The sequence below is a fragment of the Fibroporia radiculosa genome (genome assembly GCF_000313525.1).
Source record: "Fibroporia radiculosa TFFH 294 genomic supercontigs, scaffold1378, whole genome shotgun sequence".
Lineage (NCBI taxonomy): Eukaryota > Fungi > Basidiomycota > Agaricomycetes > Polyporales > Fibroporiaceae > Fibroporia > Fibroporia radiculosa.
In genome coordinates this window covers 44,232-58,970 of record NW_012133290.1, presented here as the reverse complement: position 1 = coordinate 58,970, position 14,739 = coordinate 44,232, and the positions used below count along the sequence as shown (strand labels likewise).

Below are 14,739 nucleotides of genomic sequence, written 5' to 3'. Positions count from 1 at the left end.
GAGGCGGGAGAGGGAGGAGGTGGAACTGCGAGCACTTGAAGGGGACCGCGGCTGCCTATCGCAGGTCGGACGCGCGCCGGTCGCCTGCAGAGAACACAACAACCGCAAACGCCGTCCCGGGCCTCCTCCGAGGGCCCCCTCCGCGTTCTCACCCCCCGCCACCAGTGTTCTCCCCGCGCACGTGTCCCGCCTGCGATCAGTCTCGCTGCTGCCCTCCTGCTCCATGTCGTCTGACCCGACCTCTTTCTCACCTCTCGAGACCACACCGTGGGCATACCGCCGCATGAACATCCCTCCGATCCACCCGTGTCATCCCACCCCATCTTGTGGGCGTCGGCGTCCGTCTCCACCCGCAATCGATATCGTCTCCTCTCCTCCTCCTGCGTCTTTGTAACCTGCCGCCAGCTTTCCCGTCTCTCCCCCTCGGCTCCCCCTCTCCTCTCCCAGCCCCCCTCTCCCCCTCACCCACCGCCACCCACACCACATCGCGTACGGACCTCCGTGTGCCTGATCTCCTCCTCCACCCCGGCTCGGGTTCCACTTTAGGAAATTCCCACGCTTCTCCGGAGCGCGTCGTTTGTCGAAACACGCTTCAAAAACCCAAAATGCTCATTCATTTTGTTCCGAGACCAGTCTCCAACCTCGGACTCAGTCATGTTTCGATGCCTGCTGGCTCGCTGCTGCACCGATTCGCGTGTTTTTTTCACCCGCGCATCCTTTCCATTTTTCTGCCCACCCCCGACCCCGTCCTTCCCAAAGTCCACGGTGGGAACCGCTGTGCCCACGGAGGGCCACGGCGACTCGGATCGTTCTCGATAGCCACCTCGAATGACGGCACGATGGCGGCCCGAGCGATCTGCGCGATTTTTGCTACCCTACTACGTCTTGATAGGCCCCGTATGCACTTCTTCAACTTCTCGACGCATCTCACCTTCCTCAAAGGCCGCATTTACCCAACCAATATTTTCTACACTATGTCCCGGGTTGGACTTGCTGTGCCTGTTCGACGTTCATTAAACTCCACCTGGCTCGCTTGACTGCTTGGTAAGTGCCGACATTCAATGTACTCGCGTTGAGCACACAAGATGCGGTCGTCGTTTATTTCTCGGACACTAATATGTCATTCTAGGGCCCAGATTACGACACAGAGTCTCACACCATGCAGTCCATGCAGCCGTAGATGGGCGCCATCGCAGACACCGGTATGACATGGTTCTGTCCAGCCCACTTGGCGGCCGCTCGCGTCCGTCTGCTCCCAGCAAGAATGTTCAACATACTGCCCATCTGCATCTGAACATGTGCGCATCCTGGCTCGCCTCTAGGGCGCCCGTCGGCCGTCCGTTACTCACGATTGCGCACGCCGCCCGTAGACCGTGGAGGCGCACTCCCAGCAAGCAGGCTCCCGGACGGCCTCGACATGGCGAGGACATCCAGGAATGGCAGGTGTTTATGTTCGGCAGGCCCCCATAGACGGCCGCAATACGGCGAGCAGGCTGTGCGGTCGACTCTTTGCGGCTGGAAGCTCCAGCCGTGGTCGTGATCGTGCTGGTACTCCCAGGGGCTGTGCGTTCTACATAGAATCCGCTCTGGTGAGGTAAGTAGCGCTCCGTCTTCACACTTGACATCCACATCTGTGGTAGACTTTGCCCGGTTTGCTTGCAACGGCTCGAGGTTCTCCGGTGGTTCTCTTTGCACCGTGTTCTTGCCAAGCACACTTGGCCTTGCAACTTTGACAGCGGGTTCTTTCTCTTCTGATTCGGCAGGTGGCCGGCAGTGGTCCTTGATGTGGTTTTCTCCGAATTTTGTGCAGGATGATAGGTGATGGCCTTGCGTATCTATGCGAAGGCCTTTGAGATGTCCGGACAGTTCCCGTCGTCCCTGGTGTGTACTTTTCTGCTTGCTTATGTTGATGCTATTGTTTTTGCCTATCCTGCGCATCCTTCTCTGCGACCCTTCGTCTGTATGTTTTTGTCGGCGACTTTCGGAACTTACTGCATGCGTTCGTACAGTCATTTTCCCCGACCGCTCCACTGCTCGCCTGCATCTCCCGCGAAACGTGTCTCTCACGAGAGGGAGCTTTCACTCCACCCTATTTCGCAGTTTGGGCCCGATCTCAGGCACGCGGTTCTAAACATGTCTAGCACGCATGTTAAATATATTTTGTTGTCCTCGTAGATCCAGGTCCATTCTTGTCTACATCATACAACGTAAAGCTAACCGCTCTTTCATCATCGTCATCGGCCCAGTGGACTACCACTGGCAGTCGCGAGCGCGAGTCTGCCGGCAATGAACACATACCACATCAGACGGAACTCCACTACGTTCTCTCGGGCTGCCTCGGTTTTCCTGTTGTATATTATTCGTCTCACGGGCAGCCTTTCGCCATCGACTGCAGGGCGCCAGGCCGTACGTGAGACCGAGCGACACAGGAACCGCACGTCATCAGTATTCTCTTCGGCTGGGACGCTGGTTCCCCTTCTGCGCGTCGTACAGAGTGTTCCTGCGCACGGCGAGCTCAGTGCGTAATGCGGGGGCGCTGATTGGCCGGGACGGCGCTGGGGGGAACGCGCGCGCCGCTACGGTGATCTGCACGATCTGATTATGAGGGGAGGGAGGGATCTTCGGCAAGGCCGGTCGTTAGTCATTCGTCTTCAGCGATCAGGGCTGCGTGAGAGCAGTGGCCCGCGCACGGATGCTGGGTTGCTGCATAGCCGGGGAACGCACGGTGTGGGCATCAATGCAATATCGCCTTTGCGGGCTCGATCGTGGTTTACCCGCCCTGATCTCTGCGTGCGCAGCAGGAGCCGGGGGATGCGTCCAATGAGCGAGAGGGCATTTGTGAGGACCCATCGACGCCCAGCGCAGCCAGGATGTGAATGTGCTTGGGTCAAACACTAAGAGCGATGCAATGCGCGCGCTCCCACGCCCGGCGAAGGGTCGCTGGGGCATCTCCCGGGGTGTGCTCGCGACGGAACATCGCGGGCTGCGTATGGGATCGATGAATTGCGAAGCGGGGGTATATGAACGAAGAGGGGTGGCCATGGGGCATCGGACCCGCAGCGAAGGAGGTAGTGTATTGCGAAGCGCACGTACTGCTCCCGACGTGAAGTTGTGCAGTCAGCCACGGTAGGAAGTGAGGGCTACCAGCGAGGGCGTGGGTGGGCGTCGGATAACGAGTGGGTCCTTCCTCTAAGGCCTCGGTGAGGACTCGGGTTCGCGTTGAAGGTTGTATAGATCATGTGGAGGCCATGCATAGAAAACATGAGAGCGTAGTATCACATATGGGTGGATAGACGAGCGCAATTCAAAGTCAGTCAGAACTGGACCCGTCAGACACAGTGGTCCTGGTAGGGGAAAATATATGGGCTTCAATGCGTTGTACTTGTCGTAGGAGGGTGATATCTCCAGCCTCCATAGATGTGCCGACGTACGAGGCCGAATAGAAATTCTCAGCGAGAATCCTCGGAAGCTGTGAGATTTTTGTATATTGACATTGCACATGATGATCCTGGAGATGCGCCATTCAGAACACAGGGTATCGAGGGCCATCTCCAGAGTTCAGACCTCGTAGTGCACCAATCATTCAAGAATGGGGACCTTACGCAAGGCACTCCCGCAAACTTCGGCTGCTTTAGTCATAGTTAAAGAAGGTGCCGATGAAGGAGTCTAGCTAGATGTTATTGAAGGAAACCAACGCTCCCCACGATACCAAGATGATCACCTACTCCGGTGACGGGGACTGCACCTGCAGCTCAGTTGGACCTTGAGTCGAGATGAGTACTTTTATCCCGAGCGCATATCAAAATCCAACAGTCTAGCCGTCGTATAACGTGCGTACCTGCTCACTTTATCTTCGAGCGTGACCTAGACATTGGATTACGGATGCATGTGGGCTAGCTAGAATTCAAAATGAACGCGGTATTGGTCGGTCGAATTGGTGCTCGCGACTAGATGTCACAAAATCAACGTTATGGGGAGAGATCGTCAGATGCCGATGCCAGGCGCGAGTATTTCTTGCTAGACCATCGACCAAATTTCGAGCGCAATGCCTAGCCAGAATAAGCTACGCGTGCACATGAAACTCTTGATTACGCGGTACAGCTTTCAGAGAATGCGTAAAAATCTAACGATCCATCAGCCAACTAATTGACTTACTGACGACTACGTGAAAGGTACCCATAGCGGTCAGTGGCTGTCAAAGGACGAGGTATCGTCCAATGAATATGGATCTTCGTATCCGACGCAGCCGAGCAAATTCCATTCTCCATGCTGAGTCCCATAGAGACACAAGGGACGGCGAGTGCCAAACCGACGACATCAAGGCGAGATCAATGCGACCAGTTGTAACGAGACAACTTCAAACTATCGATATTGGACTCCATATGCGTCAACATTCCTGCCAGCTACTCAGTTCAAACATGCAAGTTGTTACTGCGAGCAGGACCACGATTTTGTGGCAAAGGGGGCACCTGCCAAATACTGTTCGTATCAGTCTTATACTATCTCGTACGCAAAAGATGGACAAGTACGTACGCTCACAGTTGATAACGTGTCACATAGCACTTTTCGCGAGATGTTCGTCCGCAAATAAGATGCCACGTCATGGAGAGCATCATCGGAATGAGAAAAGGACATTATATCTGTAAGACGGGAAGAAACTGCGGAAGTTCTAGGAGATCCATATAAGATGCTGGTGGATCTGATGCGGCTCCAAGAAAATCGCAGCATGGGTGGCCGTCAACTCTTGAAGCTTGAAGTGCAGTTTGGGCAACAAATCCGATGCAACTCACTCTGAGAGCCTGCCACGGCCACTGCTGGCAGCGATTGATGACTCAAGAGTATAATGAAAACACCTATTTTAAATATCGCCCGAACAGTTCGAAGGTGATGATCCAACAGTTATTTCAGACCGCAATCGTCATCGGGAGTGGACAGATGCCACAATGACACTTTGCTGACTTCAAAGTTCGAGCGGTTCTCAGATCTATCTTGAAGCCAAGCCGCGATGCTCGGACACCGTGATCTCGATTGAACCAATAGTGACCAGTTGATAAATTTACCGAATAGACCGAAATAGAGTAAACAAGAGAGTCTACGACACAAATAACCCAAGTACTGATACAGTTTTAGACAGTGTCCGAACAGGATGGTACAGGAGTGGTAATACATTGATGTAGCTTGTATATATGTCATCAAGACTGACCTCTAAGCCATCCGAACCGTGAAGACTGGAGATCGTCCTCAACAGACGTAGATCGCTAAGTAAGCGTCGCACTCACGTTTGCGTTGGTATGCGCAGGAGGAGGAGGACCCGAAGGTATCGTGTCATTGATGTTTGCGGATGACCCTGTATCCTCGTTAGGTTCATGTGTGGTTTCCATAGAATCTTCTTCGGGTATCTCAACGGCCATGTCATGCGAGGTCTCCTTCCTGTTATATGGCGGAGGTGGAGGCGGCGGTGTGTAGACCGGGAGCTGGCCTTCAGCTGCCGCAAAACCTGTCTGTGGGAGGTTGTCCCCCAGATATGATTGACGTCGTGCATGCCTCGTGGAGGGGTGGGGTAGTGAAGTATAGGTTTGTGAAGGAGTACTCATGGGCTGAGTAATCGGGAGCGTCGTTACAACCGCGCGACGGCGACGGCGGTAGACGAGGCCAAAGGTAATCGCCAGCAGTACAATAATGACGACCCCTATGTATATCCCGTCAACGAAACTATTAAAACTAGGAAGGGACAGTGAGCGCACCGACGATGACTCCTGCAATAACTCTCGCTGCTGTATTGTTTCCATTGTCATTCAAATTCACCTGGGCGGCGACGGTCACGATAAGGGAGAACAGGTAGCCCATGCGCAACGAGATGATCAGGATACTTGACATCGCGAGTGGTCAGATCTTAGGGACGTCGAATGAAAGTCTGAAGGGCCACCAAACTGTTGTCTGGCAGATCAATACAAGTCGGAAAGAGGCCGTGCGCAGGACCAAGACCAAGTTATAGAGGAGAGAACGGGAAAATTTGTCAGGAATGCTGCGCCAGAGCCTGCACCGGTTCAGATGAGGACATTCCGCCAGAGTAGCCATCCCGAGGGTCATCCCGCTCCGAGGGGTTGCTCCAGCCTCGGAAGGCGCCAACGCGGTAACTTTGCCGCCCGCATCGACCTCTCGGCGGTTACCGATAGGGGCCCCACGTGCGCGAGATGTCGTCTTCAACAACTTGAATGCCCAAAGGACAAGGCTGGTAGCAGTTAAACACCACTTTCCGGTGCGCAGAATCTACGGTTATGTGTAAATATGTTTTGTGCTGCTCATCGGCGACGATGAGCTTCGACCATCGCCTTCGTTTACTTTCGCCGATCTATAAGTCTAGCACTATCGCTGCTGCAGCCTAAAGTTGGTGGACTATCCCGGATATCCTTCCCGGTGCGGCGCCGATCCTGCTTATCACGTGGAACTAGAGTTCCAGCTTCGTCCCAATCTAAACGTGGGGTTCGAGTTGAGGCCAGTGGTGTCCGTAGCAAAGCTCCAGCAGGAGTCGTCATGAACACTCCACCGAGCTCCCCCTCCCAGTGCCTCAAATATCGCGCGATGGGCAAAGTAGGCCATCTCAATCCTTACGATCCTACTCTTTGACGATGATGTCCACCACCGCTATGTTGGGTGCCCTCGTCTTCATGATTTTTATTCTGTCCGAGCCCGTCGATGCGTACACCTCTACCGGAGGTGGAAGGTTTGCGGGCGGTGGAATCGCGGGCGTTGTGATAGGTGTGTCCTATCATCTTCGGATGATGCGCTCTGACCACCAGTCCGTGTACTTGCGCAGGTGCTATCATTGTCGCCTCTTTATTGTGTCTATGCCTTGCGTTCTGTATTCGACGACGACGCACGCGCAATTCATACAACACTGGGTATCCTGGAATGGGTAATGGCATGGGTGGAGGCCTGTTTGGCCGAGGTCGCCGTGCTGATGCGGAAGTCGGAAATCCAATCGGTAGCCAGCCTGGATGGAACTCCAATGGTCCGGCCGTGGCTGGCGGCCCATACCAAAATGGACCAGCACCAGCCATGCACGGAAATTTTCAACCTCCAACAGGTGTTCCTCCCTCAGGCGGCGTTTATACCAATGGTGCCCCACAGCCACCTGCGTATGGAGCTCAACAAGATACTTACGCGGCGGTGGGTATCTTGGCATATGACATTTGATTTCCAAACTGACACTGTTTGAAATTCGACCAGCCGCCAGGTCCTCCGCCTGCTGCACACACGAAGTTCTAGACTCATAGAGCAAGAATCCCTCGAATGCTTATGCCATACACACTTTACTATACCCATCGCACTCAGACTGTATCTCCAGATACTAGTCATTACATACATATGAATCTGTGACATGAAAACAAATTTATACACGACCTCTGCGTTCTTCAGACTATGTCTTGAATGGAAGTGCGTTTCACGATCGGGTTGGCACGTTCGACGACGCCGACGAGAGACGAAGGGCGCGTTTCCCGATAAGGGGCGTATCGAGATTGATGCGCCCTCCTCTCGATGCGCCGAGCCACGTGAGCCGGGCTAGGCATCACTTGGGCAGCGGCACGGCACTGTTACAGAACTCCAAGGTCTTGCCACGGTCCGCTTCGCCTTGGCTACCCCTGCCAACTCATAGGTCCATTGACCGTCTTCGGAACTTCAGAACGCCCTCGAATGGCATCGACATCCTCTTCCAATTTTTTCGGAATCTGCGATGTCTCGACGGATACCATTCTTGATGTCCCCTTCCAGTCGCCCCGACGTGCGACACGACGCGCCCATCGTCGGGAACCGCGCCCAACGTGGGAGAGATGTGTTCATGGGGGAGTGCCATAGGCGAAAGGAGCTTAGCGATGCGAAATAAGGTCGCCGGTGCGCACGATGGGTTGACCGAGTGCTTGATGTCATTCTTAGCCGATTGTACCAAGGGTCACGGCGTCCACACAGACTTCCGCACCATATGCGTATCCCAAGTATATTTGTTCAAGACATGGATTGTGCTGTCTTTGGGAAAGGGATGGAACAGATAGATTTTACGGAGGCTGTGGAGAAAGAGTTCAGCTTAGGTATTGCGCACAGGTGGGCTAGCATGGCTGGCATGCTGAGAGAATTAGTCTGGGTACTCACTTTCAGAATAGATGGCTCACACAGTCATCAAGTTACCACCGTCATGGACACTCTTGAGTACCTCGAAGCGCCGTGTACCTTGAAGCGCCGTTGAAGGCCTACAATGAGACGGGTGATCAGCCAGCTGAATGGGTAGAGAGAGATATACTTCATACATTGCTGGTGAGTATGGCTCCTGACTGTCCCTGTCCAATCGTACTCACATGTCTCGTCTTGTACGGCCGTCAATCTTGCGCAACAATTACACTTTCGGACTTCATAAAGCCACGCATATCATCGAATAACCTACATCTTTCACCTAAACCATCATGCTCAGTAGAAGCCATGCTGTCAATTCAAGTGCGCCCGTCGTGGGCACCGCTTCTCTTCATCGGAATGTCAGCCAACAATGCCACCATGCGTCTTACCTGGTATAAACATCCGTCCGAGGCCCATCGCTGTCGTGAACATATTCTACGTAAGATTTAGCCAAGGTGCTAAATCTTGCGCAGAATAGGCACACAACTCGAGCAACACCCGCACTAGATATTCCGTTGTCCGACTGAAGGTGAACCTGTGGTAGAAGGTGGATATGGGGCTCCAAGATGCCGTTCGATGCCAGATGTGTGGGTGATTGGACGGATGATGGACACAGCGGAGACGACCCATTTATACGCGCCTCCAAGCCGGCGAGCGCGGAATCAAGGAAGTGTCGCGGCATCATAGACAGGACCAAGTCCAAATCCGATTTTCCGGAACACTTGGTAAGGGGGCGAAGTGCGGTAAAATCGGAAGGTCTTTAGGCCCCCACCGACCGGATAGGACTGGGCATGGCCCAGCGCCGGGGGAGCCGGCGTACTCCGTTGTCACAGGAACGGCTCAGCCTAGCGTCGTCGCCTTCCCCGCTGCTGTTGGTGGCGGTGGAACGCTTGGGGTCGCTGCGGAGCCCCCCGCCCGCACGACCCGGTGCGAGCGGAGCAGTGCGGGGCCGCAGGCCGTGCGGAGCGGTAGGACTAGGATGGGTTCGCAGATCTTCAGTGTGGGTCAAGTGGGGAGGAAGGGAAGGTTAACTCCTGCAGAGTGGTGGTTCGCGGCTCGGATATTTATACTCGCCTAGAGGATGACCCACTTGATGCGGTGCGATGGGTGATTGGCCAGTGTCATCGATGGAGAAACAAGGAGGCCGTGAGGTGGGGGGTAGGGCGGTGTTTGTGGATGTGCTAGGGGACGCGTCAGTAGACTGCAGTCTGAGACAGGGTGATCGCAAACCTCGAGGATGGGCTGATTGCAGACACACTGTATCATCGCACGCGGTCTCAGTGCTCTCAGAGCCGATCTCCTGAGCTATGACCCAGTCTGTCGGGTCCAAATCCGCTGCGTTCGTGCGTTTTTATTTGCGGGAGAAAAGGTTATTGAATCTTAGCAGACAGAGTCAGGCGATGGGAGCGAGCGGACCTTCGATTGTCTGCCGATATTATCATGCATGAGTAAGATGAAGACAGAGACTCGTCGGCGGAGCTCGCGTCGTTCGCTAGGTGGAGGGGACTTTTGCGCCATGATGTACGTGGTTGTAGGCAAGGATGCAGCGAGGCTCTACGTGCGTCAATTCCATTTATCGTAAATGTGACCCGTTGCGGACACTTCCCAGGCTCTCACCTGTTCCACCATCTTCTGATTGTATGCTCACGATTGTATGTTTTCACGTAACTTCAAGGTCACCATAGGAGAGCAAGCAGAGATGACACGATCGGGCCCCGGGGGAGAAAGTAAAGAACACCGCTCGAAAGTATGCACGACAACGAGGGTGCAGTCGTTGTGTCTCGCAACAAGCACTAGTAAACGTGTCACTGGTTGCGAAAATGATATGGCATAACGGAATGGTAATAACAAGGGTCTCTACGCGAAGCGCCCATTTCGTCTCGTCGTATGGCCGAATTAATGCATCCCCGGCGAGCCTTTCACACTGTTGTCAGCGACGCGATGTCGGTAGTTTGCTCACACCATTCACAGTGTCACTCGGCCACCCGACAACCCTGACAAATTACGCCCGGACGTACTTTCAGATGTCATTGTGTCGCTTGGGGCTACAGATTTGCAACGGCTCAGTCTTACCGTATCTCGAGGCCAATTGGTCTGAGGATCAACACATGACTATGGATATCAGATAATCTCACATGCTGGACGTTCTCACCCGCCCAGTGTCTTTGGATGAGACTCAGAAGGAACATCTCTCGGTAAGCGCATTGTGAAACGACTACTTCGCCGGCTTTCAGGCCTGCTTTTACCTGGGCTGACATATCATGTATTGCTCAGGCCGATTGGCAAGCAGAACGTGCATGCGATCTACGCATGTTTAGTGTGTCATGCCCCGCGGTCGGCGAAGATTCGAACAGGCTGTAACGGTATGAGTGCTTGATTATCTCTCTCTCGACTTCTGCACTCCCGCCTCGAACCTCTCGCCTGCTTTCCGACGCCCTGGAACGCGCACACGAGTGCCGGTTTGCGCGGAAGGGCCTGTCGGAAGATCTATCCACCGTCCCGCGTTGCCTCCGCAGATGGGCGCACTAGGGTATACGCTACGCACGCCATCACGGGCGTCAGGTGCGGGTCGACGCTCGCGGGTCGTCTCCTAGGCCCTCAACGTCCTCACAGCCCAAGCAAGATCTGGGTAGACGCGGGCAATCGCTGCGATCTGTGCGGCCGCGCGATTGAATCGATCCGCTTGAATCGTGCGGCGAAGAAGAGCGGGAAGCTAACGTGGATCCCGTGGGGTGATTGCAGAACAGAGGAAGCCGCAGCGTGAGCGCGGACCAAGCCACGGCGCTGGCGTCCGCGCCCGAGGTGTTGCCTGAGAACCGGCAGAGGGCAACCACACACTGCGCTCTGACAAATGCGCGTGGGCCGCGGCTGGGTGGATGCGCATGGAGCGGAGACTCAGCACGGTTCTGATGCCATACCGGTATTGAATCCTTGGAGATTACAATTCCGCGTCTCTGCGATAGTACCTGGGCCCTGCGGTAATGAAGGCACACTGAAATTGACGTGTATGGGGCTATACGTCCCGAATATGTCTTTCTTAGCGAGCCTGGTCCTCCGGAGGCTGCGGCGAGTTACCATGGCGCCAACGAGTCTGTAGCTGGGCTGACTTAACCTCGGTGGTAACGGTTAGGTAACAGGGATGACACTCGCGCCCGAACCTGGCCGCCGTGAACTGCGAGTGGTGCTACAAGGTGATATTGGCCGGGAACATATCGCAGCATACGTAGAGTGTATCAAACGTTTTGCGAGCATCGTTAGCCCATTGAGAGTTGCAACTTGTTTCAATCCCACGCCCCTCTGATTTAAACAAACTCGATTCGTGCGCAATTTGAGTGTGATGTTTCCCGATATAGTGATCTGAGGCGCCGTTAAATACAGGCGCCCGCAAGTGACTGAGATGCCGAGGTGCCTTGCAACCTATCTCCCAATGCATGTAGACTGGATGCCAACATGCGGAGGGTGTCGGAGATTCAAAAACATATGGGGTCAGTGGCTCGGCATGCAAAAATATTGATGAGGCAACGCTTCGCTACATGGTGGGCCCGCGGCACTTGGCAGCGGCGTGGAAGTAAGTTCGGCATGAATAGTCGTGGAAAACAATTATGGGCCGCCAGATTTGGCATAGAGGACGTCGGAGTGGCTGTCGATGGCGAGGCCCGGCGGTGGCGGCGAGGGCGGGAGGTGGCGTGCGCAGGGCCGAGTGCGTCGGACAGAGTGCGCAGCAGGACGACAGCCTGAGGCCCTCTGGGGTGAGCGGATCGCAATCGAGGGCAACGGTGAAGCGAGGGCCAGTGAAGGTCTCTATCTAGATACAGCCGTGCTGAGATCAGCGACGGTTGCCGCTTTGGGCAGCTGTGATCTCATGATCGTGGTCTGTACGCCAGGCGCCCGTGCGGTGGCTGCGAGCTCGTCCTCGACGCCGCCGCGCACAGCGTGCTCTGCGCGTGTCTCGATGCCGCGCACGGAACGGGGACATGCCCGGGGAGCGTGGAGACCCTTGCGACCGACATTGGGCCTAGTTTCAGTCCGCCGAGACCGATATCGATGGCTTCGCACTCCCCCTCCGCGTCCCTCGCACTCCTAACCCCATTCCCCCGCCGGGTGCACGCAGCCCACACGGCGCGGACGCGAGCCTCTTTCCGACCGTCTCGTATCCCCTGCCTCCGCCGAGCACGACGTCAGCCTTCTCTCCCTCGCGTGTCCGTTTAGTTCTCCCTAGGGTCCAGCTGACACTGCGCAACCACCCACGCCCGAAATCCGGTCGCCAGCCAGCCTGGACAAAGTTCAAACATCCCTACGCGATATGATCGGCTCACGCTCCGCTCCTTCAATGTCCCAGCACCGGTGACACATCAGTCTGGATTCTAAATCTCTGTCTGATTCCAAACGCGACTACTCGCCTCGACATATAACTACTGTCCCTCCTCGTCCCTCTGTTTGGGTATTTCACCTTCTCGTCTTCTGTCCTCCCTGATATCTCCACCTGTCTTCGAAACCTAAACGTTTGACAATCTTGACATGTCTCAGAAGTTCACCGTTGCCATCTGGTATGTCCCGCAGCTGCTGAACCATCCACCGTCTGATTTCACCGATACCGCCGTCCTCCAGTGGAGGAGGTATAGGCGGACTGGCCTGTGCCGTTGCGCTGGCGCGCTATGGCGACATCCAGGTCGATATCTACGAGGCCGCCAGCCAGTTTGCAGAAATCGGTGCGGGCATCGGTATGTGGCCCAGGACGTGGAAGATCATGCAGAAGCTCGGGCTCGAGAGAGAGCTTGCCCAGGTCGCCATCGTCCCTCCCGACTTGACCTCTCGTACGTCGCCTTTTCCCTCCCTCGCCTCGTCGCTGCCCGTTACCGACCTTGCGTGTCCACCAGAGGTTGCCTTCCATTTCCGGAAGGGCGACCAGCCCGTGGGGGAAGACTTTTACTCCATGTCTACGCCTGGTACGTCACTGGTACCTGTTTCCCACGTCGCTCCCGTCCCTGGCTGACCAGCCCCAAGGCGGGCTCATCACCTTCCGCCGCGCAGACTTCCAGGCCGTCCTCCTCCGCCACATCCCCCCGTCCTGCCGCACATACACCAACAAGCGCCTTGTCTCGTACTCCCAGTCGCACACGCGGCGCGCGTCGCTCGGCGCGCCCCCTCCCCCGATTACGCTGCGCTTTCAGGACGGCACGACCGCGACGTGCAGCGTGCTCATCGGCGCAGACGGCATCAAATCTGCAACGCGCGCCGCGCTCGTGCGCGAGCTCGCCGAGACGCGCGTGGCTGAGGGTCGCCTGCGCGAGGCAGACGAGCTGCGCCGAATGGCGGCCCCGCGATGGAGCGGAACATGCGCATACCGCGCGATAATCCCGGCCGACGTCCTCCGTGCACGGCTCCCCGGCCACCGTGTCCTCCACCAGCCCATGATGGTCAGTGTGTTCGCGCGCTCATGGTTTCTCGCGGCTGACGCCCGTCCGGGAATTTTCTGCTTTTCCAGTACTTTGGGAAGGACACGGTGAGTCGCGCTTTGGGGGGCTGATTTTCTGCATGCGGGGCGCTAACGGGGGGACCCTTTCTGCTTCCATGCAGCAAATTACGGCGTACACGATTGCGCGCGGCTCTATTGTGAACGTCGCCGCTTTCCATGCCGACTATTCGCGGGAGGACACAACGTTCGATCGTCCCTCGGTCGAGGATGTGCTACCAGAGCAAGTGCTGCACGACTTTCGCGATTGGGAGCCGGAAGTGCAGGCGTTGTTCCAGGTAATTGCCACCCCACGTGTTCGCCTGCCGCCTTGCTCAAAAAATGTGCCTCTCTAGAGCATACCAAAGTCGTCACGATGGGCGGTACATACGGTGGCGCCGTTGCCGTCTTTTGTCTCGGGGCGAGTTGCGGTGCTGGGTGATGCGGTACGTGCTTGTTGTCATGATCTCCCCCCGGTTTCTTGCTCACATCGCGCCGATTGGCATGCCCAGGCACATGGAATGATGCCCTACCAGGGGTCTGGAGCGGGACAGGCCGTTGAGGTGCGTGCTCAATCCTGCGAGGGTTTTATGGCACAGCACGACGCTGACTGCTGTCGTTTTGACGACACTCAGGACGGGTATATTCTAGCTGTGCTCCTAGGCCACAAGAACACTACAGCGGGTACTCTAGCACGCGCGTTGCAGGTCTACGACGCCATACGACGACCATTCGCACAGGGTGCGGCAGCGCGTTCGCACCTAGGCGGGCTGCTATATACCTTCAATGCGCCTGGCTTCACACCGTCCGAGCTGAACGCAGGCGGTGCACCGAAGCTCGTCGAACTCGCGGAGCGCGTGCGCCAGAATTTCAAGTGGGTGTGGGAGACCTCGCTGGATGTGGATGTCGAGCGAGCGGTAAAGATGCTCGAGGGTGGGGCGGGGCCGACGACGCGCGGGCGGAGCCCGATGGACAGGTGGCGAGGCGCGGCGCCGGTGCGCGTGTAGGGCTGTGGGGGAAGAGATCAGGGAAATATACCCGCGCGGGCACGCCCCGCTCGTTGGATGGGAAGACAACATGGAGAACTGGGGGTGTTCCGTGCGACGGGAATGGACACTGAT

The 14,739-nt window shown here is 56.1% G+C and overlaps 3 protein-coding genes across 3 annotated transcripts; 2 read left to right on the top strand and 1 right to left on the bottom strand.

The window, feature by feature from the left end:
• Nucleotides 1–5,192: 5,192 nt before the first annotated feature.
• On the bottom strand, nt 5,193–5,877 carry FIBRA_02637 (uncharacterized protein; the record flags this gene model as incomplete). Its single annotated transcript, XM_012324494.1, has 3 exons — nt 5,193–5,228; nt 5,280–5,689; nt 5,745–5,877. 3 exons carry the CDS (start codon nt 5,875–5,877, stop codon nt 5,193–5,195), a joined length of 579 nt encoding a protein of 192 aa, XP_012179884.1.
• A 755-nt stretch (nt 5,878–6,632) lies between these two features.
• Nucleotides 6,633–7,269, top strand: FIBRA_02636 (uncharacterized protein; the record flags this gene model as incomplete). The annotated part of the gene is made up of 3 exons (XM_012324493.1): nt 6,633–6,759; nt 6,818–7,170; nt 7,231–7,269. The coding sequence occupies 3 exons, from the start codon at nt 6,633–6,635 to the stop codon at nt 7,267–7,269; spliced, it is 519 nt and encodes a 172-aa protein (XP_012179883.1).
• Nucleotides 7,270–12,684: 5,415 nt separating this feature from the next.
• On the top strand, nt 12,685–14,625 carry FIBRA_02635 (uncharacterized protein; the record flags this gene model as incomplete). The annotated part of the gene is made up of 8 exons (XM_012324492.1): nt 12,685–12,713; nt 12,775–13,112; nt 13,171–13,583; nt 13,652–13,669; nt 13,744–13,917; nt 13,975–14,064; nt 14,131–14,181; nt 14,254–14,625. 8 exons carry the CDS (start codon nt 12,685–12,687, stop codon nt 14,623–14,625), a joined length of 1,485 nt encoding a protein of 494 aa, XP_012179882.1.
• Between the last annotated feature and the right edge of the window lie 114 nt (nt 14,626–14,739).